A 25,057-nucleotide genomic window follows, 5' to 3' on the forward strand; every position below is an offset into this window, starting at 1 on the left:
ACTCTGTCTGTCAACATCTACCTTTCCTTCTTGCTGGAAGTTTGCCTACATTCAGCCTGTTCCTAAAAAAAGGGTGATCGTTCTAATCCCTCGAACTACTGTCCTATTGCTTTAATTTCCTGCCTATCTAAAGTTTTTTTTTTCTTTTTTTAATCTATCCTCAACAGGAAGATTCTTAAACATCTATCACTTCACAACCTTCTACTCGTATCTGATCGCCAGTATGTGTTCCGTCAAGGCCGCTCTACTGGTGATCTTCTGGCTTTCCTTACTGAGTCTTGGTCATCCTCTTTTAGAGATTTTGGTGAAACTTTTGCTGTTGCCTTGGACATATCAAAAGCTTTTGATAGAGTCTGGCACAAAGCTTTGATTTCCAAACTACTCTCCTACGGATTCTATCCTTCTCTCTGTAACTTCATCTCAAGTTTCCTTTCTGACTGTTCTATTGCAGCTGTGGTAGATGGTCACTGTTCTTCTCCTAAATCTATTAAGAGTGGTGTTCCTCAGGGCTCTGTCCTGTCACCCACTCTTCTTATTATTCATCAATTATCTTCTAAACCAAACTTCTTGTCCTATCCATTCCTATGCTGATGATACCACCCTGCACTTTTCCACGTCTTTTCATAGACGTCCAACCCTTCAGGAAGTAAACATTTCACAAAGGGAAGCCACAGAACGCCTGACTTCTGATCTTTCTAAAATTTTTGATTGGGGCAGAGCAAACTTAGTATTGTTCAGTGCCTCAAAAACTCAGTTCCTCCATTTATCAACTCGACACAACCTTCGAGATAACTATCCCCTCTTCCTCAATGACACTCTCTTCTACTCTGAACATCCTCGGTCTGTCCTTTACTTATAATCTGAACTGGAAAATTCACATCTCATCTCTAGCAAAAAACAGCTTCTATGAAGTTAGGCGTCCTGAGACGTCTCCGCCAGTTTTTCTCACCCCCCCCAGCTGCTAACTCTGTACAAGGGCCTTATCCGTCCATGTATGGAGTATGCTTCACATGTCTGGGTGAGGGGGTTCCATTCATACTGCTCTTCTAGACAGGGTGGAATCAAAAGCTTTTCGTCTCATCAACTCCTCTCCTCTAACTGTCTGTCTTCAGTCTCTCTCTCATCGCCGCAATGTTGTATCTCTAGCTGTCTTCTACCGCTATTTTCATGCTAACTGCTCTTCTGATCTTGTTAACTGCATGCCTCCCCTCCTCCCGCGCCTCGCTGCACAAGATTTCCTTTCTCTCACCGCTATTCTGTCCACCTCTCTAATGCAAGAGTTAACCATTATTCTCAATCATTTATCCCTTTCTCTGGTAATCTCTGGAACTCCCTGCCTGCTTCTGTATTTCCATCTTCCTATGACTTGAATTCCTTCAAGAGGGAGGTTTCAAGACACTTATCCTTCAATTTTTTGACTACCGCTTTGGACTCTTTTTGGGGACTGGCATCTCAGTAGGCTTTTTTTTTTTTTTTTTTAGATTTTTCTTGCCCTTGGTCAATGTCCCTCCTACATAAAGAAAAAAAAAAGTAATATTAGTAGTAATAGGGGCAGTAGTAGTAGTAGTAGTAGTAGTAGTAGTAGTAGTAGTAGTAGTAGTAGTAGTAGTAGTAGTAGTAGTAGTAGTAGTAGTTGGAGCAGTAGCAGTAGCAGCAGCAGCAGCAGCAGGAGCAGCAGCAGCAGCAGCAGCAGCAGCAGCAGCAATAGTAGTAGCATGATCTCAGTCATCAATCTTCCAACACCCCATATAGCATAGATGAAGTACCGTCTGCCTCACCCTCTCCCCGCCGCCTGAGCTCCCTGTGAATGGAAAACACTGCACACACCGGCTCATAAAACTAGAAAAAGCATTACTTTACCGTCCCTTATGCGACCCCCGCCTCATAAACACCGCTAGGTACAGCATACGATAACCTGGACGAAGAGGAGGAGGAGGAGTTTTGCAGTGGTGGAGGCAACCAGTATGGAGAGACGGTATTTGGGAAGAGGAAAAGTGACGGGAAGGGAAGGAAGGAGGCAAAAGAGCAGAACACTTTATGGGTTTAATAGCATAGGTTTTAAATATATGATAAGGTAATGGCCGTTATTCTCATCCTCCGCCCGTGCACCATTCCTTTTCTGGCTGTGTTGCTTTGGGTGGATTTTTTTTTTTTTTTTCGTTTCCTATTCAAATGTCCTTTTTTTTGTGTGCGTGTGGGGAGTCTGAGGGAGGGGAAGGGAGGTGGGCAGGAGAGGTTGGGGTATTTATCAGTGGTAAAAGTAGTAGTAGTTATTGTTGTAGTGGTGGTTATAGTAATGGTTGTTGTTGTTGTCGGTGATGATGGTGGTGGTAGTGGTGGTGGTAGTAGTGGTGGTGGAATTTTAGTAGCAGCAGTCGTTGTAATAGTGTTCGCAATGTAGTTTTAGCTGTAGTTGTTGTAACTGTAATTATAGCTGTTGCTGTTGTTGATGCTGCTGTTGTTATTGTTTTTGTTCTTTTGTTGTTGTTATCTTCATTATTTTTCTCAGAAGGAAATTGAACATTCATTTAAAAAAAAAGTCCAGTTTACTAAAGGCAAACTTCTCTAAGGAAATACTTCTTATAATAAAGGAATCAAAACTATCTGGATAAGATTTTTCTTATTTTGCTAAATAAAGATGAAAAGAATGCGACATTCGAAAATATATAAAAATATTACGCATAATGAACGCAAACCAGGAACAGAAAATGTGTAGAAGAAATATGTCTGTTAAATTGTCTGTCCTGAAATATAAAACAGAAAAAGATTTCAAAAAACGGAGGTCAATTTAGTTCTGGAGATGTCTTGATATTCCTCCCTTGAAATAGTTGAGGTGAAAGGAACGGAAAAAAATAGAAAAGACAGAGCTCCAGAGTTTACCAGTGCAAGAAATAAAATATAAATAAAATTAAAAGATACTGACAGTATATTACATGAATGAGAATAAGGGTGAGAGTAAAGGATGAACTAGGAGTATTCCTGACGACTGTGTATGTGGTGAAGGGCGGCCACAGCCAATCATCGCCGTCCAGGTTCGTGACGTCACATTTGATTAGGGCCTAAGCGGTCACTAGAGCATAATTTATATTTTATCATAGAATCAGACTGTACGTATTAAGGAAGCACAAATTAAGCGACGATAATAAATCTGCAGCGTATCCTCAACGTGTCCAAGTTACTAATGACGCTAATGAGCCTGGAGTGATACACAGCCCCAACAATAACACGATCCTCTTTTCCTTCACTGCACGAGTAACACTGAACTTTGGTGTGTGTTTGTGTGTGTGTGTGTGTGTGTGTGTGTGTTGGGGGGAGGGATTACATAGAGTTATACGTGTTTTAAGTCGCCTCTTAGTCTTCTTTGTGTTAATGGGAATATATTTAGTCCTTTAAGACGCTCTTCGTATGATTTGTTTCTTAGATTTGTTGCCATTTTTGTTACCCTACACTGAAATCGTTCTAATTTATTGGAATATTGCTTGAACGCAATATTCCAAAAGGGGACGAACCAGGGAATTATATAGAGTGAGGATCGTACCTTTAGATTTATATTCAAATGATCTGCCGATTAAGTCTATTATTTTATTTGTTTTCTTTACGACTTCTGAACATTGCTGGCTAGGTTTTAGGCTTCTCGATATTGTTATTCCTAAATCAATTTTGCTGTCTACATTTTTAAGTTGGGTACAATTCATAATACACCTTGCTTTTTTTCGTTTCGATACCCTATATGGAGCATTTCACACTTATACACATTAAAACTCATTTGCCAGATTTTCTCCACTGTGACAACTTGTCTAAATTGTTCTGCATTTATTTTACTTGTTCATTAGAGACTACGATATTCGCTATTTTGGTGTCGTCAGTAAACTTCGATATTACACTGGTAACACCCTCATCTACGTCATTTACATAAACAAGGAAGAGAACAGGTCCTAAGACTGATTCCTGTAGCACTCCCCTGGTTACGTTAGTCCACTTGGATGCTTTTCCATTTATTACTACTCTTTGTTTACGGTTAGTCAACCAGTTTGCTACCCATTTCTGCCCGTCGCCTTGGATATCATACGATTTTAGTTTAATTGGTAAACGTCTGTGGGGGACTTTGTCAAAAGCCTTTTGAAAATCAAGATGTATCTACCGCTTTCCTTTCATCATACTGGTTCCGAATATCATAAAAATAAAAAAAAAGTCTAAAAGGTTCGTCAAACCAGAGCGTTTGTTATGGAAACCGTGTTGACTGTATTTTAAGTAAATTGTTTTCATCTAAGTGATTAAGAAGTATATCTCTTATAAGCGTTTCTAGCATTTTGTATGCGACTGAAGTTAAGCTAATTGGCCAGTAATTGCATGGTAAAGATTTACTACCTTTTTTTTTCAGATTGGGGTTACGGTAGAGAGCTTACATTCATCAGGCATTGTATCGGACTGCAAGGATTTATTGAACAATAAAGTCAGAGGTGTGACTAATTGAGATATCGCTTCCTTTAGGATGCGGTGTGAGATCGTGTCAGGCCCCGGTGACTTGTTTACTTTCAGGTTATCGATACATTTTAACACGTCTCTTTCTGTTATGTTGGTACTATTTAGGATGATGTTGTTATTAATTTAGACTGTTGGCACCGTAGGGATGTCACTGTGGTCTTCTGCCGTAAATACTGAAGCAAAGAAAGTGTTTAGGATGTTACTAATTTTCGTCAATTATTGGTCCAGTACTTGAGTTAATCACTTTCTTCTACCTGATGAAGCTATATAATTCCTCCGGGTTCATTTTACTCTGGTTGGTAACAACGGTTTGATTAATATCTTTGCTTTACGTCTTAACCCAATGTGTGGTCTTCGTGTCTTCGGGCGTGTGTGTGTGTGTGTGTTATCTAAACAATCTAAACATAGTATGTGAAAAAGGATAAGGAGCGAAGGAGTGTACTGTTTTTTACGGAATGTGACAATTGGGCGTAGCCATTTTGGCACCGCCGTTTGGGCGGAGCCGTTTGGGTGCCATGGGACAACTGGGCGCAGCCTTTTGGGCGCCAGCTGATTTGGCGCTGATTTGGGAGATAATTTTGTATTAGAGAACGAATGCTCCTGAGAAAGTGTCATGTCCACGCCACGTTGTACTATAAGCTTCATAAACTTATCAGCACGTAAGCCACCAGTTGTGCTGCATAAGTTCTAATCCACCTCCTATAACTCTGCCGCACGCCTGAAGGAAAGTCTTTACCATCAATATTCAAATGAAGGAAAGGACAGCTTATTAAATCGGCGGCAAAGGCAGAAGGCCTCCCTTATGTAATAATGCGACCCAATTGGACTTCATTCTCTGCTTGGATCCTAGTGAGCTGAACTTATCGCTTTCTGTCTCTCGCTCCTCAGTTTCGATTGCTTGTTTTTGCAGGACATGTTTTTAAAGATGTCTGGTCCCTGAAGACCAAGCCCCTCTGCTTGACACTTCGGTTATTGGATGGAAAACAGCGGCGGTCACACACAAAGCTGAGTAATAATAATAAAAAGAATAATGAAACGATACGGAAAACGCAAACCTCAACAGCCACATGAGGTTACAAACAGTAAAAAAAGAAAAAAAAAGAGTGAAGAAAATAAATACAAGATTATGATTAACAGATCACCCTACTGCTGCCGAAATGAGTAACTTAGCGAGACGAGAATTAAACCTCCTAAACACAAGAAACGATAATCTTAAGTATCTAGGAACTCCTTCCCGGGGTTCATCTGAGGGTAACAGGCACGGGCGACTTGACAAATTTATGACGAGGTAACCATAAATGTGAACTCAAAACAAAGCTTTGTCAGTTATCCACATACTGGAACCAGATGAAAATAAGCAAAGGTCGTGGAGCGCCGGGAAACCACGTGGATCCATCACGCAAACATAAACTCTTCGCTTTCCCGAGACCAAAATATCCCTCCGTGCGGATCAAAGTTTTCCCAAGGCTTTGCATCAGTGTTACGCCTGGGGCCAAGCACTCATTTTAACAAGTGGAGAGAGAGAGAGAGAGAGAGAGAGAGAGAGAGAGAGAGAGAGAGAGAGAGAGAGAATTTATGTCACGTACTGTCTGGATTGTTGATTGCCGAGTTTGGGGAAGAGGAGGATTGTGGGTGTTGTTATGGACATGCTGGCCTCGTGACGTGGAGCTGCGGGCCGCGCCGGAAAGGAGATAAAAGACTGGAATACGAATAGAAGTAAGAGTAAGTTAACTTAGAGGATGTGAAAAGTGATTGTCAGGAAAAAAGAAAAAGAGGAAAGGAAAGTATACAAAATTCAACCCTGTTTTTACAGTTTGTCCTCAGAACCTTTCTTATTTTTATAAAGACAAGGCATGACATTAAATGTAATAAATAAGTAAACGAAGTAATTGTGCATTGCGCGAATCACTAATTAAGATAATTATTATTACATTATAACACAAAACGTGGGAAGGCAAGACATAGCACACAACAATAAGCATTACATGTTTGCAAAATATGTAGGTAAAAGTTGTATAGAAAAATCACCCACTTGCTCATTTCCACTAATTAAGCGACGAAATGTAATCCTAGCATAAGCGTTAATGTAATTTCCTCAACCTCCATCACGGGGGCATTTTTCTCCCTGTCCCCAGACCTCCCTGAGCGACCAGAGGAAGGTGACGCTGCGGCCCGTCAGCCTCCTCTCCTCCGGCAAGTACCGCTGCGAGGTCTCCGCGGACGCCCCTTCCTTCCACACCGAGTCTAGGAGCGCCGAGATGCTGGTGGTAGGTGAGTACCGGAGAGAGAGAGAGAGGGGGGGGAGAGAGAGAGAGAAAAATTAACTCTTCATCTATTATGCTCGTCATTAGATTTCCACTACATTAGAAAAAAAAAAGGTTTTCATCTCTTTCACAGATCGGCCGAATATTTCTTTTCCTCACACAAAAAATAAAGAAACTGAAACTGAAACTTGAAAGTTTAACAGACGTTTGTTAAAAATAAATAAATAAATAAATGGTAAAAGATAAAGCTGTCTAGTTGTGTGGCAATAAATTCATAAGGAAACGTTAGAGTCTGTAAAACTTCATCTTCTCTCAGAGCGCCACAGTCACCATACATGACATTGCGTAACTCATAACACAAACTGTAGTGTTTTCGTCATGACGCGACAGTATTCGCGCGCACCATTACATAATCGTGGAAACTACAGAATGTGTATGTCTGATACGCGGAGACTTATCAGGTTTCGGATTTATGAATGTTTTGATAAAAGTGACGAAAAAAAAACACTCCTTTACAATTTTTTTGTTTTCCTCTAATTTCAAGGAGAGGACAACGAAAGCACCGTGTAATAAAGCGTTGTCCTGCGGGCTAAGGATGAGTTACCCACTCACAAATTCAACTTGAGGTCGATTCTCGCGCCGCTCCTGTGTACCATCCCTTACACAGCCACGGAGCCAGAAACACGGTGTGTGTGTGTGTGTGTGTGTGTGTGTGTGTGTGTGTGTGTATGCACACACACACACACACACACACACACACACACACACACACACACACACACACACACACATACACATACACACACACACACACACACATACACACACACACACACGCATATATATATATATATATATATATATATATATATATATATATATATATATATATATATATATATATATATATATATATATATATATATATATATATATATATATATATATATATATATATATATATATATATATATATATATATATATATATATATATATATATATATATATATATATGTGTGTGTGTGTGTGTGTGTGTGTGTGTGTGCGCACACACACACAGGCTTTTTTTTTTTCCAGTGGTTGGAAGTGCTTAAAATTTGAGGCAAGGAACTGCCCTATCTGTGTGAGTATTATGAGAATAACGCCCGTAACGCTGGACGCGAAGGTTTATGGTTCAGGGTTCCTAGTCAACGAGGGCAGCATGGAGTAAAGAAATTTTGATTGCAAAAGAGCATTTCAAGAGAAAGATACAATGATACAAAACCTTTAGTGTTAGGCACATGAATTGTTTATCTCACCAAAAGTCGAATTCCTTAATGAACTATCAGAGATCAGTGGATAGATTGTTTTGGACTGAATGCGCCTTATACTAACATTTTTGTCGCTTTTTGAAGAGCTGTGCTTGAAATCCGTTGCCAACAGTATATTTGCATGGTGACTGCAGGCAAGGTTTGAGCATATCTGATTAGCTAAGGTTTGCTTAGTGGTTCTGACTCTGGATCTTATGACTTTTCTTCATACCACATACGAAAGTCGATGAGAGAACAAAGAGGAAAAAGACTAAGGTGAAAACAAACACTAGGATGAAGTCTATGATGAAGAAGACACTGAAGCCGATGATAGTATCAGAAGAAGAAGGAGAAGAGAAAAAAATCCAAGATAACGGTATGGAAAGTTACAGATATTATCATTGCGCCACGCCTCGTCCCTGAGCAAGAGAATGCTGTACAACCGCGACACTGGACGCTTTCTGGGTGTTGGCACTTCCGTTTCTTGGAGCTGTCGAAGGCTGAGCAACTGGAGCAGCCGTTAAGAAAGGTACGTGTGTTGATGGAACTGAATGGAGCTGGTGGAGTGCTTCGGCTTGCAGGTGTGTGGCAGATACCACCCGACTTAGTGCGGGAATTTTCAGGACAGATCCAGGACAAATGTTTGGCCCTGATTTCAGTAAAGGAATTCCTGAGGTCACTCGTCAACACCTACCAATATCCAAAAGGATTATTCATAATAACTCAAAGTGGAGCAGGATCACCTTTATTGACATTGTTACTGAGTCGAAGCTCCCTATCATCGACATAGGCCGAGCTTCTTGCAGCTGGAGGATTATTGTGGCTGAAAAATGGGTGGAACGGATGAGCGCAACAAAGGAGAAAGCAAACAGGGGCGACAAGGAAAACAAGAAAAAGAACGAGAACGAGGGCCCAGATTCAGATTCAGAGCAAGTCTTCGTGGATGGCTCCTGAGATGTTAGGAGAAGGACGTGTGTTGCCTTCTGGCGACGTGTATAGCTTTGGCTGTCTGGTGGGTCACATGCTGGAAGACTCCGAACACCACCTCCTGAGAAAGCCGCTGAGGAAGCTGTCAGATGCGTGCTCCGTGCAGGTCACCGTACCCCACCGCCTCATTTGCGTGGTTCAGTAAACCACCCTCTTTTTGACTTTCACATAACGGCGTGAAAATTCATGTCTGACTGTAAAGACAAGGAAAGGAAAAATGAAGACAATGAGACTGATGAAGAAAAGAAGGAGAACCATGAAAACACAAAGGAATAAAGAGGACGAAGTCGATCATGATATCGATAAAAAAAGGGAAAGAGAAATAATGACGAAGCCGATGATGTAATGCCAGAAAAAGAAGAGGAAGATGATAATATTGTACCAAAGTAAAATAAATTTGAAGAAATTGAAAACGTGAATGAAAAAGGTGATGAAACAGTTGAGCATGAGAGAGAGAGAGAGAGAGAGAGAGAGAGAGAGAGAGAGAGAGAGAGAGAGAGAGAGAGAGAGAGAGAGAGGAAGATAAAGTTCAAGTCGAAAATATGGAGGATAATGAAGTCGATAACGGAATGCAAGAAGAGGAAGAAAAGATGGAGAAATCCAAGGCAAGGAGTGAGTGATAACTGGTGGAAGCTGGTGATCTGAGTGAATAGTCTCAATGACCTCTATCACATATATGTGTATTGGGGCTGAAAATTAAATACACAAATGAATAAATAAAATGTTTGTGTGAATCTTCGTAAAAGCCAAGAGTCTGCTGCTGTTTGTTAATCTTTTGTCTTCCTCTCAGACATTATTCTTCCCCTCGTCTTCATTCTCTCTCTCTCTCTCTCTCTCTCTCTCTCTCTCTCTCTCTCTCTCTCTCTCTCTCTCTCTCTCTCTCTCTCTCTCTCTCTCTCTCTCTCTCTCATCATATATATATATATATATATATATATATATATATATATATATATATATATATATATATATATATATATATATATATATATATATATATATATATATATATATATATATATATATATATATATATATATATATATATATATATATGTATATTGGCAGATTCATAAAGTAATTACAATTATAGATAATAATAATGATTTTAGTAATGATGAGGAGGAAGACAATAATAATAATAATAATAATAATAATAATAATAATAATAATAATAATAATAATAACAATAATAATGATAATAATAATAATAATAATAATAATAATAATAATAATAATAATAATAATAATAATAATAATACGTCTACCACCTCCATCTTTTGTCACAAATACTACTGATATTAATTATATTAGTTTTTTTCTTATTATTATTGTTATTGTTGTTGTTGGTGTTGTTATTGCTATAATGATAATGATAACAACAACAACAACAACAACAACAACCCCTGCTTCCCTCCCGCCAGACCTACCGGACCGTGTGCCCACCATCACGGGGGGGCGGCCCAAGTACCGCGTAGGGGACGAGGTACACGTCAACTGCACCTCCCTGCGCTCCCGCCCCGCCGCCTCCCTCATGTGGTACATCAACAATAAGCAGGTGAGTTCCCCGACCTGTCCGTTTTTTTTTTTTTTTTTTTTTCACCCTGTCACTGCTATGGTCGTCTCTGGTAACATTCAGTATATGTAAGAATATAGAGAAAAGAGAAAATAAAAGGTTAATTTTATATTTTCTCGGCTAAGGGTAAAAGTAGAGAGGGGGTTCCATAACCATTACTAGACGTTGGAGATACAGTCCAGCACCAAACAACAATCATCCTTATCCTTCCCTGCGATATCCAACAATTCACAACACTAGAAACAATTTATGAAATCTTTATAAGCGTCTGCGAGGGAGAAAGGGATTAAGAGAATAGATTTTGCAATTTCTATCCAGTATAATGTTTGGAGGTGGCTGTAGAACAAGAAAAAAATGTTTCAGAATAGCAAGTGATTAAGGAAAGATGTGCCAAATAGGAGTCAGTTAACCCAGAATTGTTTGGTACTGTAAAGTTTTTGGCATATTTAGGGAGATTGAAGCACACTGACACCAAATTCATCTCTTGCCGGAGCGCCACCAATGTGCTGGGCTTTGGTATATGAAGTAGGGTTGCCAGATTCTTTCTCTAATCTAAGCGGAGGTGCCTCTGGGGTTTTGTCTCTGCTAGTTGGGGGGATCTGAGGAGGCATTTTGCTGATTTTCCTTGGAATGACTACTGTTTCCGTGTCAGAGACCCGTCTTTGTGTGCCGAGCGCATAACAGAGGTGATAGTGTCTGGCATGGAGGCGTACATTCCTCACTCTTTTTCTCGACCTAAACCTTCTAAACCTTGGTTTAACACAGCTTGTTCTCGTGCTATACATGATAGAGAGGTGGCCCACAAAAGATACTTAAACCTTCCATCACCAGAATCTCATGCACTTTATATTTCTGCCCGGAACCATGCCAAGTCTGTTCTCCATCTAGCCAAAAACTCCTTCATTAATAGAAAGTGTCGAAATCTTTCAAGATCTAACTCCCCTCGTGACTTCTGGCATCTAGCCAAAAAATTTCTCCAATAACTTTGTTTCTTCTTCTTTCCCTCCTTATTTCAACCAGATGGCACCACTGCTATCACATCTATTTTTAATGCTGAACTCTTCGCTCAAACCTTTGCTAAAAACCCTAGTTTGAACGATTCTGGGCTTGTTCCACACTCTCCTCCACCCTCTGACTACTTCATGCTACCTATTAAAATTCTTCGCAATGATGTTTTCCATGCCCTCGCTGGCCTAAACCCACGGAAAGCTTATGGACCTGATGGGGTCCCTCCTATTGTTCTCCGAAACTGTGCCTCCGTGCTTGCACCTTGCCTAGTCAAAATCTTTCGACTCTGTCTGTCAACATCTACCTTTCATTCTTGCTGGAAGTTTGCCTATATTCAGCCTGTTCCTAAAAAGGGTGACCGTTCTAATCCCTCAAACTACCATCCTATTGTTTTAATTTCCTGCCTATCTAAAGTTTTTTTTTTTTATCTATCCTCAACAGGAAGATTGTTAAAAATCTATCACTTCACAGTCTTCTGTCTGATCGCCAGTATGGGTTCCGTCAATGCCGCTCTACTGGTGGCTTCTGGTTTTCTTGTTACTGGCTTTCCTTACTGAGTCTTTGTCATCCTCTTTTAGAGATTTTGGTGAAACTTTTTCTGCTACCTTAGACATATCAAAAGCTTTTGATAGAGTCTGGCACAAAGCTTTGATTTCCAAACTACCCTCCCACGGATTCTATCCTTCTCTCTGTAACTTCATCTCAAGTTTCCTTTCTGACCGTTCTATTGCTGCTGTGGTAGACGGTCACTGTTCTTCTCCTAAATCTATTAACAGTGGTGTTCCTTAGGGTTCTGTCCTGCCACCCACTCTCTTCTTATCAATGGCCTTCTAAACTAAACTTCTTGTCCTATCCACTCCTATGCTGATGATACCACTTTTTCACGTCTTTTCATAGACGTCCAACACTTCAGGAAGTAAACATTTCACGCAAGGAAGCCACAGAACGCATGACTTCTGATCTTTCTAAAATTTCTGATTGGGGCAGAGCAAACTTGGTATTGTTCAATGCCTCAAAAACTCACTTCTTCTATCTATCAACTCAACACAGCCTTCCAGACAACTATCCCCTCTTCTTCAATGACACTCAACTGTCCCCCTCTTCTACATTGAACTTCCTCAGTCTGTCCTTTACTTATAATCTGAACTGGAAACTTCACATCTCATCTCTAGATAAAACAGGTTCCATGAAGTTTGGTGTTGTGAGACGTCTCCGCCAGTTTTTCTCATCCCCCCAGCTGCTAACTTTGTACAAGGGCCTTATCCGTCCATGTATGGAGTATGCTTCACATGTCTGGGAGGGGGGGGTTCCATTCATACCGCTCTTCTAGACAGGGTGGAATCAAAAGTTTTTCGTCTCATCAACTCCTCTCCTCTAACTGACTGTCTTCAGCCTCTTTCTCATCGCCGCAATGTTGCATCTCTAGCTATCTTCCACCGCTATTTTCATGCCAACTGCTCTTCTGATCTTTCTAACTGCATGCCTCCTCTCCTCCCGCGGCCTTGCTGCAGAAGACTTTCTTCTTTCTCTTACCCCTATTCTGTCCACTCTCTAATGCAAGAGTTAAACGGTATTCTCATTCATTTATCCCTTTCTCAGGTAAACTCTGGAACTCACTGCCTGCTTCTGTATTTCCACCTTCCTATGACTTGAATTCTTTCAAGGGAGAGGTTTCAAGACACTTGTCCTTCAATTTTTGACTACCGCTTTGGACCCTTTTCTGGGACTGGCATCTCAGTGGGCTTTTTTTTTATTGGATTTTTGTTGCCCTTGGCCAGTTTCCCTCCTACATAAAAAATAAATAAATAAATAAATAGATAACATGTTCTGGCAGGAAAACGTGTCTGAAAAAAGGCTAAATTATGGTGAGGAAAACTTACCTATGACTCAGATTTTTAACCCTTTCACTACTCGACTTCTTTATTTTCTTTTCTTTCTTTTTTCATAGTCACCTATAGTATTTTTGGGTAATTATATTTTTTACTGCAGTCCCCTAAAATGGTTTTCGATGGTAATGAAGACAAAATTACCTTCCTATAATGTTCTTCACCTTCTTCATCATCATTAACATCATCATCACCATCTTCTCCTTGTTCTTGTTCTTGTTCTTGTTCTTGTTCTTTTTCTTCCTCTTCTTCTTCTTCTCCTTCTTTTCTTCTTACTTTTATTATTATTATTAGTAGTAGTAGTAGTAGTAGTAGTAGTAGTAGTAGTAGTAGTAGTAGTAGTAGTAGTAGTAGTAGTAGTAGTAGTAGTAGCAGCAGCAGCAGCAGCGATAGTAGGATTCGTCTTCATCCTCTGTGTGTCCAAGAAATCAATTGTTAAAGTACTCAGAACAGTAACAAAGGGTGACAATGTAAACTAAAAGTGCCACCCATATTATCTGCATCATCATGATCTGTCTCCCGCAAGAGGGAGTCGCCCATATGATTACTCATAGACTCATCCTTCCCCGCAAAGCAGCATTGGCAATCCCTGTAACTTTTAATGCTTGCTCACCTTACGTCCAAACTTCATTCATCATTTGCATTTAGGATATAAAGCTCTGTATTAGAAAAAGATTATGATGATTATGTGAATGTTCCCCTCTTCTCGTCTCTCTCTCTCTCTCTCTCTCTCTCTCTCTCTCTCTCTCTCTCTCTCTCTCTCTCTCTCTCTCTCTCTCTCTCTCTCTCTCTCTCTCTCTCTCTCTCTCTCTCTCCAGTACATCAGATGCATGACAGAAGAACGAGAAACGGAGAGAGAGAGAGAGAGAGATATCGCGGTAGGATATCATATTGCCGGAGAGAGAGAGAGAGAGAGAGAGAGAGAGAGAGAGAGAGAGAGAGAGAGAGAGAGAGAGAGAGAGAGAGAGAGAGAGAGAATATCACACGCAACAATATCAGATGAAGAAACTGAGGGGAGAAGAAAGCAATGCGAAGAGGAAGAAAGAATGGAATGGGAGGAGGAAGTGGAAACGAGAGACGTTAAGTTATTTTGTGGCAGGACACGAAGGGCTGGAGATGAGAAGGAAGAGGAGGAGAAGGAGATGAAGGTAAACGATGCAAAATAAGAGAAGGAAGAGGAAAATGTGAAGAACAGTATAAACTAAAGAAGAGATCAACAAGAAGAAAAGGAAGCTACAATGAGAGACAAAGGTGTGTGTGTGTGTGTGTGTGTGTGTGTGTGTGTGTGTGTGTGTGTGTGTGTGTTACCCAAACAAAAGAACGCAAGAAGAAAGGGAGTTTGAAGTGAATTACAGTGACAGAGAATAAGAAGGAACATGGAAGTGACCGTAAAGAGGGAAAAAAAAACAGACTTTCAAAAATTACTAGTCCCTCGTAGATATTTGATTTTTTACAAGGAAAACAAGATACAATGATGGTGACGATGATGATGACAATGATCACCACAACCATCACAAAGTAACGGCACGGCAACATGACGCAAACAACCTCAATCTCTCCACGGAAGCTTAATCACCGTCTATTTTTCCTTCCTGGCTCACCCACAACCAACACATCCAGGATTAAAACAAACACACAAACACGTCGCTCTTGATCGATTGAGAGAGAGAGAGAGTGAGAGAGAGAGAGAGAGAGAGAGAGAGAGAGAGAGAGAGAGAGAGAGAGAGAGAGAGAGAGAGAGAGAGAGAGATTATGCACTAAGCTTAAAAGATTGTCCTGAGTATCAAACACAAGAGTCACCACACTCCCTTTGGCGTCCTTTACAGCCTCGCATGAAACCCCTCCGGCAACGCATTACACACACACACACACACACACACACACGTCCTCTCTCTCTCTCTCTCTCTCTCTCCCTCTCTCTCTCTCTCTCTCTCTCTCCTCTCTCTCTCTCTCTCCCTCTCTCTCTCCCTCTCCTGCCCTGAGTCACCTGCCTTGCACCTTTTTTTTTATATAATTTACTTTACTCCCTTGTTCCACGATCCACAAATCGCTTCCTCCCCACTCTTCCCCCTCCTCCTCCTCCTCCTCCTCCTCCTCCTCCTCCTCCTCCTCCTTCCCTCAGGTCAAGTCCACATGTCCTCCACAGGCCGCGACGGAGAACCTGGTGGAGTACACACCAGTGAACGACTCGGACGGCCTTGAAACCTCCCGCCTCGGCCTTCGCTTCGTGGTGGGCCCGAGGCACTTCCATTCAGGGGAGCTACGTCTTAAGTGAGTCACAGTATGACTGGTTCCTTGTTCCTCTATACTCTACTCCACGTTCTGTACAGCTAATATCTCCATTCAGTTCACTCTCCTCTTCACATTTTTTTTATTTTTTTTATTTTTACTTTCAGAAAATACTTCCGTTATTTTTACCTCTCTCAATCCACTTCCCTTTCCTTCCCATCTTCCAGCTTATATGCTCTTTTTAATTTTCTCCCCTTGGTTCTGTTTTTCTTCGTTCGCCCTGCAGGTGACAAGTGGAAGTGACGCTGGAGCAACTCGTCCTGTTGTTAGCCGTTTCTTCCTCCTCTGGGACGTAAACTTTATTAAAATATCTTTTTTAGCTTTTTTGGAAAATCTTTATTGTTGCATCAAGCCTCAAGCCATAGAATAGCAATAGATAGGATATAGGTTTCCTACCTATATACAGTTACTATGTCTCCTCCAGCGCGATGAATGAATGACACAAGGCTTTTACTTTCATTTCCAGTGTTTGAGTTATTTTGTTGATTGTACGGGAGACGCAGGAGACTCCATTCGGTGATTACAGTGGTAACGAACGCGTTCGGAAAGCATACACTGAATTCTGTAACTGGGAATGCTATGTTGTGTTGCCTCCTCAAAAAATTATCTCTTTGCAGCGTTCCAGGACAACGCAGGCTCCTTTGAACACAACCGTCATCGCCCTCTCGAAGGCTGCTGCAATTGTCAGGCCACGAGCAGCGAGAGGTGTTTAGTTGCCGAAATAACTTTACCGGCGGCCACAGCTCCCAGCGAATGACAAGACTTTGAACTCAGCCTTCAGAGATAAGCACGCAGGAGGCAGAGAGATATGCTCAAGGTTTCTCGTTAGCTGTAATCTTAAGAGGCATCACAGACAAGCACTGGAGGCGGGCAAGGGTGCAGGAAGAGCGTGGGAGGAACGAAGCGATTGGTTCAGGGTCACAACGTGTAATTCGGTCTTAGAAAAGGTTCGGCATCCATTTCTGAGCTGTGCATTGAAAGCTTCCTTCCGTGTGAAACAAACAGAGAACCGTGGTGCCAGTGCCATGCAAGACTAAAGTCGAGCTTATGAAGTCACGTGAATGTCCAGGAGTACCACAGGAATACTTAGCGGCACTGTGGAGAAGCTGGTGCCTCTGTGCCAACTCTTGGAATACCAGTCCAACAGGTGTCAGGGCTGTAGTGCTGCCTCTAAGTGCAAAGATATTGTCAGGCCAGAATAGTTTAGTTTGACCTAAGATGTTTAGTGATTAATAGGCATATACTCTGCCTATCTTTGCCAATTCGTTTAACGGCGCCTCATCTCTCCCGTAACACAGGGGTCTCATGAGCATAGCTAAATCCAGGAGTATATGCCACTCAATGTTGTTGAACTAAAGTAAGCAGCCATAACAGTCGTGTCTCTGGTTTTGCATTAGTTGTATTAAGTTTCATTTATTACTACAGGTATACTCGTTCCTTCCCCTCAAAAGAAAGAAATAAAATAAATAAATAATGTTGTGTGTGTGTGTGTGTATACATACATACATACATATATATATATATATATATATATATATATATATATATATATATATATATATATATATATATATATATATATATATATATATATATATATGCACACACATTTGTAACGAAGGTAACTAGTGTACATATGACCTCAACAATAACAAATGTTCAGTGCTATTGCATGGGAGAGACACCTCAAATCACACTAATCAAACATGGATTCACAAGACTTTTTTCTCTAGAAAAATAAGATGTGTAACATATTTATGCAAGCAGTAACACTGTTTTCCCTAATTCTGGTCGATTTATGGGGGAGGAATCAAACATTTCCAGGCACTTAAATGACACAGGGACGAAAATTCCCCATCCCTCCCGGGAGAAACCCCACAGTGCAGGCTGAGGGCGCAGTCCGCCTTTTCTGCCTCCCAATATTGCATTAGTGTCATTTTTATGGAGGCAATTTCTCGATTCATTGCCGTGATTTCTCCCCTCAGCCAACGCCTTCACATTTTTTCATGATGGGTTCTCATCCCTGTGGGACATTCACCTCACCACGCCACCATGTCTGGGAAACCCAGATTTGCCATAATCTTAAACTTCCTTCTCCTCCTCCCCCTCCTCCTCCTCTTCCTCTACCTCCTCCTCTCGTGTGAGTGATGAAAATAAAGTATAGTTTTTATGCTTATTAGCATCTTGTACATGCTTTCTACAATATTTAGTGGATTTTTAGACAGGTTCATATTAAGAATAAACAAACAAGACCAGTAGCTACATTTATTTATTTATTTGTTTATATATTTGTTTGTTCTTTTTTTCGCCTAGGTGGATGCGAATTCCAGAGAGAACCACTTTTTAGTTCATTTTGAAATTTCAGAGCAGTTAAGTTTTTTTGCGTCTACATTTTTAATGGTAAATTTACGTATAAAGATTGCAGGGAGCCTTCGCATTTTTTTAAACGATAAATTGCAATTTTTTGAGGCAGAGGAGGCAGTGTTTACCTACCTTTTTTTTTTTCCTGTTTTCTTTTGCCTTGGTCTGGTCTCCTTTGCATGCAACAAAAATATATAAGTATTCATTCTATTGTCACCTCAAAAAGAGGAAAGAGCAGGAAGGGACGCTATTGAAGCAGGAGGCTATGCTTTCACCTTCAGGGGAGTTTTAACTCCCTAATGAGGCACATGTTGCTGAAAATTATTACCTCAGTACCGTTTCTCTCTCTCTCTCTCTCTCTCTCTCTCTCTCTCTCTCTCTCTCTCTCTCTCTCTCTCTCTCTCTTGGAAAGCTGCTCTTCTCACTGTTATAATTCCTTTAATATTTTGATCTATAATAAATATTAAACGAGAACCAATAATAGCATCATCCTTCTGCTTTACAAAATCGTTACACTTAGAGTTCTAAGTGCCGTAGTTCAGTTATCAGAGGTGGATCAACAGCTCAATTCCCTGGCCGCGTTGCTGCTGGCAAGTGTGTCCGGCTCACTATTCATGGCTAAGGCTGCAGCTGACACACGCACAGCTCCGTTCTTTCCACACAGTTAACAAGTTCTCTACTTCAACAAGAGCATTACTTTTGATCCCTAATTCTCTACTACAGCGCTTTCACTAAGCCTTTTCGACAACGTGTACAGCAGGCATACGGCGTGGACATAGCCAGCCTTCCTTTATTCAAGCATCGGGGTGAAGTCGAAAACCTACATATCCTTTGTAAGGACGGGTTAATTAGTTAGTGTGTGTGTGTGTGTGTGTGTGTGTGTGTGTGTGATTCACCTACGGTCGTCTGCTGGTCACCCAGCCAGCCGTTACCCAACGGAAAGAGCTCAGAGCTCATAGTGACCGATCTTTGGGTAGGACTGAGACCACTGACACACCACACACCGGGACAGCGAGGTCACAACCCCTCGGGTTACATCCCGTACCTACTTGCTGCTAGGTGAACAGGGGCTACACATGTATTGTAGCGAGCCAGAGGCTCGCCCATTTGCCTCTCCGCGCCCGGGATTCGAACCCGGGCCTTCTTGGTTGTGAGCCGAGCGTGCGTGTGTGTATGCAATAAATAAGGGGATAGCGGTAAAGAGCAGTTGTGTAACTGTTAGCAAACCTTACTCAAAACAATACCCTGGTGCTATTGTTTGATTGAAAACGGGAATCCTCTTAACGCATATGTGCGTCACCCGTCGCTTAGCTGTTTTGAGGAAGATGTGACAGTGGTGAAGCAGCGTACTTGGCGGCGAGTCATACAGGGAGTGACACCTTCGCGTTACTCGCCTCTGGAAGGAAAAGTACCCCTGGCATCCTAAGCATCGAAGGCCGTTTCGGGAAATTAATGTCAGGTGTTGATAAACTTTCGTGAAACGTAATTCAACCCCCACGGGATGTCCAGTGATCCTCAGATGCGTGACTACAATACATCATTAAATGTTTGTAACAAAATGTCATACAGCAATGCAGCGTAGGAGAAAAAGGGAGGTTTCCACGAAGAATGGTCATTTCTTTGTTTTTAGTTATGTTTAAGTTTATTTGTTGGGGGAGCACATATTTATTCCTTGATTTAATTTTCATAGAAGTTAGTGTCTTGCAAATATATATCAGGAGTAGAAAAAAAGAAAGTAACATTGCCGTATGTCTAACTACTTTCTTTACATTTTTTACATTCTGCTTTGGGTCCAGCCATTTCCAATGTATTAATATTGTAAGCAGAGAGACAGAGAAGTAAAGAGAAGAGAATACTTTTATGATCAAGCTGCCTTATATCTCTCGGAATACGATTCAACTTCTCTTCTCATTCACTCCACAATAGAAAATTGTAGCTACGGCCACCCAGCGGAGGTAAAAAGGAAGCAGCGCATTGTTAGTTATTTCGTTGTGTGTGTTACTGAATGAACAAAAGAAATCCGTCCACCAAAACGGAAGGAGAGCGGAACGGCGATTCCCTTTAATAATTGGTATTTAATGTGCGATACACACTGAAGCCACCGCGACGAATTAGCGGGCCGGTTTCTAATTACCCTTGACGATGTGCTAGCGTAGAGAGAGAGAGAGAGAGAGAGAGAGAGAGAGAGAGAGAGAGAGAGAGAGAGAGAGAGAGAGAGAGAGAGAGAGAGAGAGAGAGAGAGAGAGAGAGAGAGAGAGAGAGAGAAGATCCTTGCCTCCCCTCACCTCCTCACCGTCCTTTCACGCCCACAGGTGCACCGCCACTATCGCCGCCGTATACTGGCAGAGCTCTGAGGAGTCAGCGGAGGGGCAGCTGCAGCAGACGGGCTCAGTCCTGGAAAGTAAAGGTATCTACGCAGGTGAGTGACCGAAACACTCCCTCCTCCTTGCGTTCTGCACCTGGTGTGTCCCCAACCATCCAGTGTCCGTGTCGTTGTCAGGTGTTATCACTGGTGCTGTTACTGTGCCGTCTGTTATTCTATGACTTATATTCGACGTTTATTGTAATTGTATGTAATGTTGCCATTTGTTAAGTAATCACTTTTTTTTTATGTAGGAAGGACACTGGCCAAGGGCAACAAAAATCTAATAAAAAAAAAAATGCCCACTGAAATGCCAGTCCCAGTTTTTTGCAGAGGAAAACAACAACAACACACACACACACTGTAGGTGAATCACACACACACACACACATCGGGCGTCACCAATACACACTACCGTCCCGCATCATTGACGCACCGATCATCTTTATTTTCCCTTCTCTTCACTTCTCCCTCCTCGCTCCCAAGTCATCCCTGAGATATTGTTTTTTTCTTCCCCTGTCCTTGTGCTTTTATCCTCCTCATTTCTCGTATCTTTATTGGTCTTCCACTCCTCATTTCCTCATATTTGTTTCCATTCCTTAGCTCTTTCCGGTTTCACTATTTGATCCTCCTTTTTGGCTGCTACTCCCTTCAGTATCTACTTCAGTATTCTACCTCCCTTCCACCATCACACAGCCCGTGACTTGCAGTGGTTAGGAATGGTGATCTTTCTAACATGACCTTTCTCAATCATTACAGGCGGGAGTAGCCACACGTGGGTGTCCATCCTTTTGGTGTTCCTTTCCCAGGCTGCACACCTGCTCACACACCTGTGCAACTCCTCTGAAGCAAGTCTCCATCACTAGCACAATGACTTCGTTTATCTGAGCTTCAGGTCATCGCGCCGAAATCTTTCCCAAGTGTCAGATAGTGGTCAGCAGTGCAGGGGACACAGACAGCAGTATGGACAGCGTTCCTCCTCAGATTGTGCTCAACCTCCTAATGATGACTAGACGTAGCAGCCTCCCACTGCCGTCACAATCACCACCTGTAAGACTTTGCATTACTTCTCTTGGTGTCACAAGAGTGGTGAGAATTTTTTGATGATAGTGTTAAGTTTTATACATATTATAGAAGTGCCAGCGCCATTGCCCTTGTTCTATTCTTGATAGGCGACAACGTGGAGCTGTCTTGTCATCAGTGTCCTCAGTCCTTATCCCTCACTTCCATCCTGTTTCCTCTCACCTCCTTCACTCCTCCGCCCTTCCATCTCTCCATCTCTTCTCTATTTCGTCACCCGCAGCAGTGGTAAAAGCCAGTGGAAAATGTCTATATTAGATCTTCATGTTCGGAAAAATATATTGTATGCGTATAAGTGGTATAATTACGTATATTTAACTATTTCTTTATATGTATATATATATACGTGTCCTTCTTCCATGTAGTCATCATCAGTCCTGTTTATGCATATGATATACATATCGACCTATTGTCTTTGATACGTATCAGTTGCTTCCGTCTCCTGTAAGAAAGCCGGTGCGCCGGTGCTTTCTTTGCCTTCCCTAAAGCGGACCTCGTGGGGAGTGTTACGGGCCAGGTCCGCCAGACACTGGTGTCATGGAAGTGTTATGGACCAAGCCCACCAGACACTGGTGTCATGGGAGTGTTACGGACCAGGCCCGCTAGACACTGATCTCGTGGGAGTGTTATGGGCCAGGCCCGCCAGACACTGGTGTCATGGGAGTGTTACGGGACAGGCCCACCAGACACTGGTGTCATGGGAGTGTTACAGCCTAGGCCCTCCAGACACTGGTGTCATGGGGTTTGTTACGGGCCAGGCCCGCCAGACACTGATCTCGTGGGAGTGTTACGGGCCAGGCCCGCCAGACACTGATCTCGTGGGAGTGTTATGGGCCAGGCCCGCCAGACACTGATCTCGTGGGAATGTTATGGGCCAGGCCCGCCAGACACTGGTGTCATGGGACTGTTACGGGCCAGGCCCGTCAGACATTGGTGTCATGGTAGTGTTACGGCCCAGGCCCGCCAAGCACTGGTCTCGTGGAAGTGTTACGGGCAATGTTCCATCAGACACTGATCATCTTCTGCAGACTCCATCTGGAAGAAAAATGCAAAACACCTTGAGGTTTAAAGTCTGTATGAGCACACGTGTGCTGAGGATGTGGCCTTTGCCAGACATGTCACGAAGAGTCCCCTTTCATGGTGTCAAGGATCCTCCACAGCATTCGAGGTGCAACACCCAATCGAAAGAAAACTCGTTCAACTCGTTCATCCTTCATGAGCCCAGGCCCGTATATATTTGTGTGTAGTGGGTGTTTGAGAACTCTCTTAAAAATAGTGATAATACTCACGATCCGTCACCCCCAGGTGGAGGGCGTCATGAAGGCTTAGTGTGCACGAGTAAACCAAAAACACCCTTCTCAGTGGCGACATCCCATTAAGGTGTGGCAGGCCTGACACTTATACATTCGTTCCCTCTACTTCCCTGCACGCATTGACGTACGTTATCATACTTTTGATGACTTGATGCACCATTTACCTTTCCTACTTATCATTATCCCGTGTTGGCAAATATGCTGTTAACTCTGTCTCAGCACCATTGTCCAAGTTCGTAGAGACTTGCTGTATTTTAGTGAAAATGGGAAAATACAGCCACCACAAAATGTTGTGCACCCTCACTGTGACTTGTTCTTGGCCGCACACCATTCACTTCAACCAGGACTCCTCCCCTCCCCCCACTCTCTCTCTCTCTCTCTCTCTCTCTCTCTCTCTCTCTCTCTCTCTCTCTCTCTCTCTCTCTCTCTCTCTCTCTCTCTCTCTCACTGCATATACAAAGCCCGACCACCAATTCCTACATTCATTAACCCACCAAGCCGCATCACCATCCCTTAATTAAGCCTCCCTGCCTATCCCAAAGTCCTGTTATCCATTCTGAGGTCCTCAATCTTAATCGCAAGTCCCACCGCCAAACCCTCTGCTCCGTCACCCATCCCAGAGGTACCCCCACCCACCATCGCATCCCATGAATCAGCACCAAACCGTAGACACCAGGAGGGAGCAGACCCGCCACTCTCCCTTCTCACTGACAGATGCACGAGAGGCTGACGGCAGCAGGACACGAGGCGAGTAGAATGAAGTCATCTGAGTTAGCGAGATGGAGCCACAGCGAGTTAAGGAGTCCTCAGCTCAGCTCTAAGGGAGGCCGGCGTCCCACCTCGCCTCACCTCACTTAGTTCCAGTCCCCCTTGTGTGACTGAGTTTTCCTAGTTTGTTTTATGTACAGTCGCCTCTTGCCGATCTGTGCCTTCAAATGGGGTAAGAACAAGAAATGGAGGATGGTGACAGAAAGTGACATAGAGGACGAGTGAGCGTGCTTGGACTGAAATTCTCTGTCCAGAACAAGTTACTTTTTTCAATTTTGTTGCATATATATATATATATATATATATATATATATATATATATATATATATATATATATATATATATATATATATATATATATATATATATATATATTCATCGATGTCAAAATCATTTGTTTCCTAACGATCTAGGGAAATAAGTTTGCAGTTGTTTCTGATGAAGGATAACTTTCTTCCTTTACATGTAAAGCTAAATATCTCGTAAAAAATGGTGACAATTGTGAAGTTGTTATATTTTTCCGTCCATGAAAATTTAAGTACTTTTCATGGGCAGTGTTGTTAATGGGGTAAAACAAAAGAAAATATGTGTCATGCTTTGAAGTCTTGGTGTATTTCATGGTTCTTTGTGTGCAACTGAAGAAAACATATTCCAGTTTCAAGTGTTTTGTATTAATAAACATGCGTTTCTTCATTATTTATTAACTATCCTCTCCGTTGTATCCTTTGCTAGAAAATGTAAGTAAATAAGTAAATAATATATTCTCGGTTTAGTGAAAAAAAAAAATCACAATTTGTATGATGCTGCAAACTCCACGAACGTATAGAGCTGTAGTGAAGGAATGTCATTATGCGGTGCATGGTTCAGGACAAAGCATCGTGCGAAGTGATTGATGATGGTGAGTACCTCGTAAGAATTAGAGTGGTGGCTGTGTCATCGAAGCTCTAATTCGACATATTGCAGTTTGAAATAACAAGGAGTAATTGAGTTGTGAAAAAAAAAAGTTTACTCAGATCAAAGTTATAGTAAATTCTTTAAAATTATTTTGTGGCTCCACGCAAAAAAAAAAAAAAAAAAAAAAGTTCACTATAGTTGCCCTTCCACCCTGTTAGAATAACAGCCGTATGAAAACCACAACTGTGTTTGAAGTAATGATTGTATGTTGCGTGTGTATCTCTATAGTACATGAATGAGTCACGGTTCCTCATTGTTGGTCATTTACTCGTGTGTGTGTGTGTGTGTGTGTGTGTGTGTGCATGAGCGAGCGTGAGCGAGGCCTCGAGACCTTCCCCTCTTTAACTAGTCAAGCAGTGTGAATGGTCCTGACTCGGGTGTGTGAGTGACTCAGTTTTTCGACTACTGTTGGTCACTGATACCGAATTGAGG

General features: G+C 41.9%; 1 protein-coding gene across 1 annotated transcript in view; it reads left to right on the forward strand.

Annotated features, from left to right (window-relative positions):
- Positions 1-24,364, forward strand: part of LOC135116321 (uncharacterized) — a gene marked incomplete at its 5' end in the record, with an annotated part of 66,103 nt that extends 41,739 nt beyond the window's left edge. Inside the window, 5 exons of the mRNA XM_064033674.1 lie at positions 6,621-6,756; positions 10,452-10,585; positions 15,644-15,768; positions 20,460-20,566; positions 21,269-24,364. Coding sequence (XP_063889744.1) covers positions 6,621-6,756; positions 10,452-10,585; positions 15,644-15,768; positions 20,460-20,566; positions 21,269-21,375 — 609 coding nt within the window. The remainder of the gene's footprint in view (positions 1-6,620; positions 6,757-10,451; positions 10,586-15,643; positions 15,769-20,459; positions 20,567-21,268) is intronic.
- Between the last annotated feature and the right edge of the window lie 693 nt (positions 24,365-25,057).

The sequence above is a fragment of the Scylla paramamosain genome, chromosome 31 (assembly GCF_035594125.1).
Source record: "Scylla paramamosain isolate STU-SP2022 chromosome 31, ASM3559412v1, whole genome shotgun sequence".
NCBI lineage: Eukaryota > Metazoa > Arthropoda > Malacostraca > Decapoda > Portunidae > Scylla > Scylla paramamosain.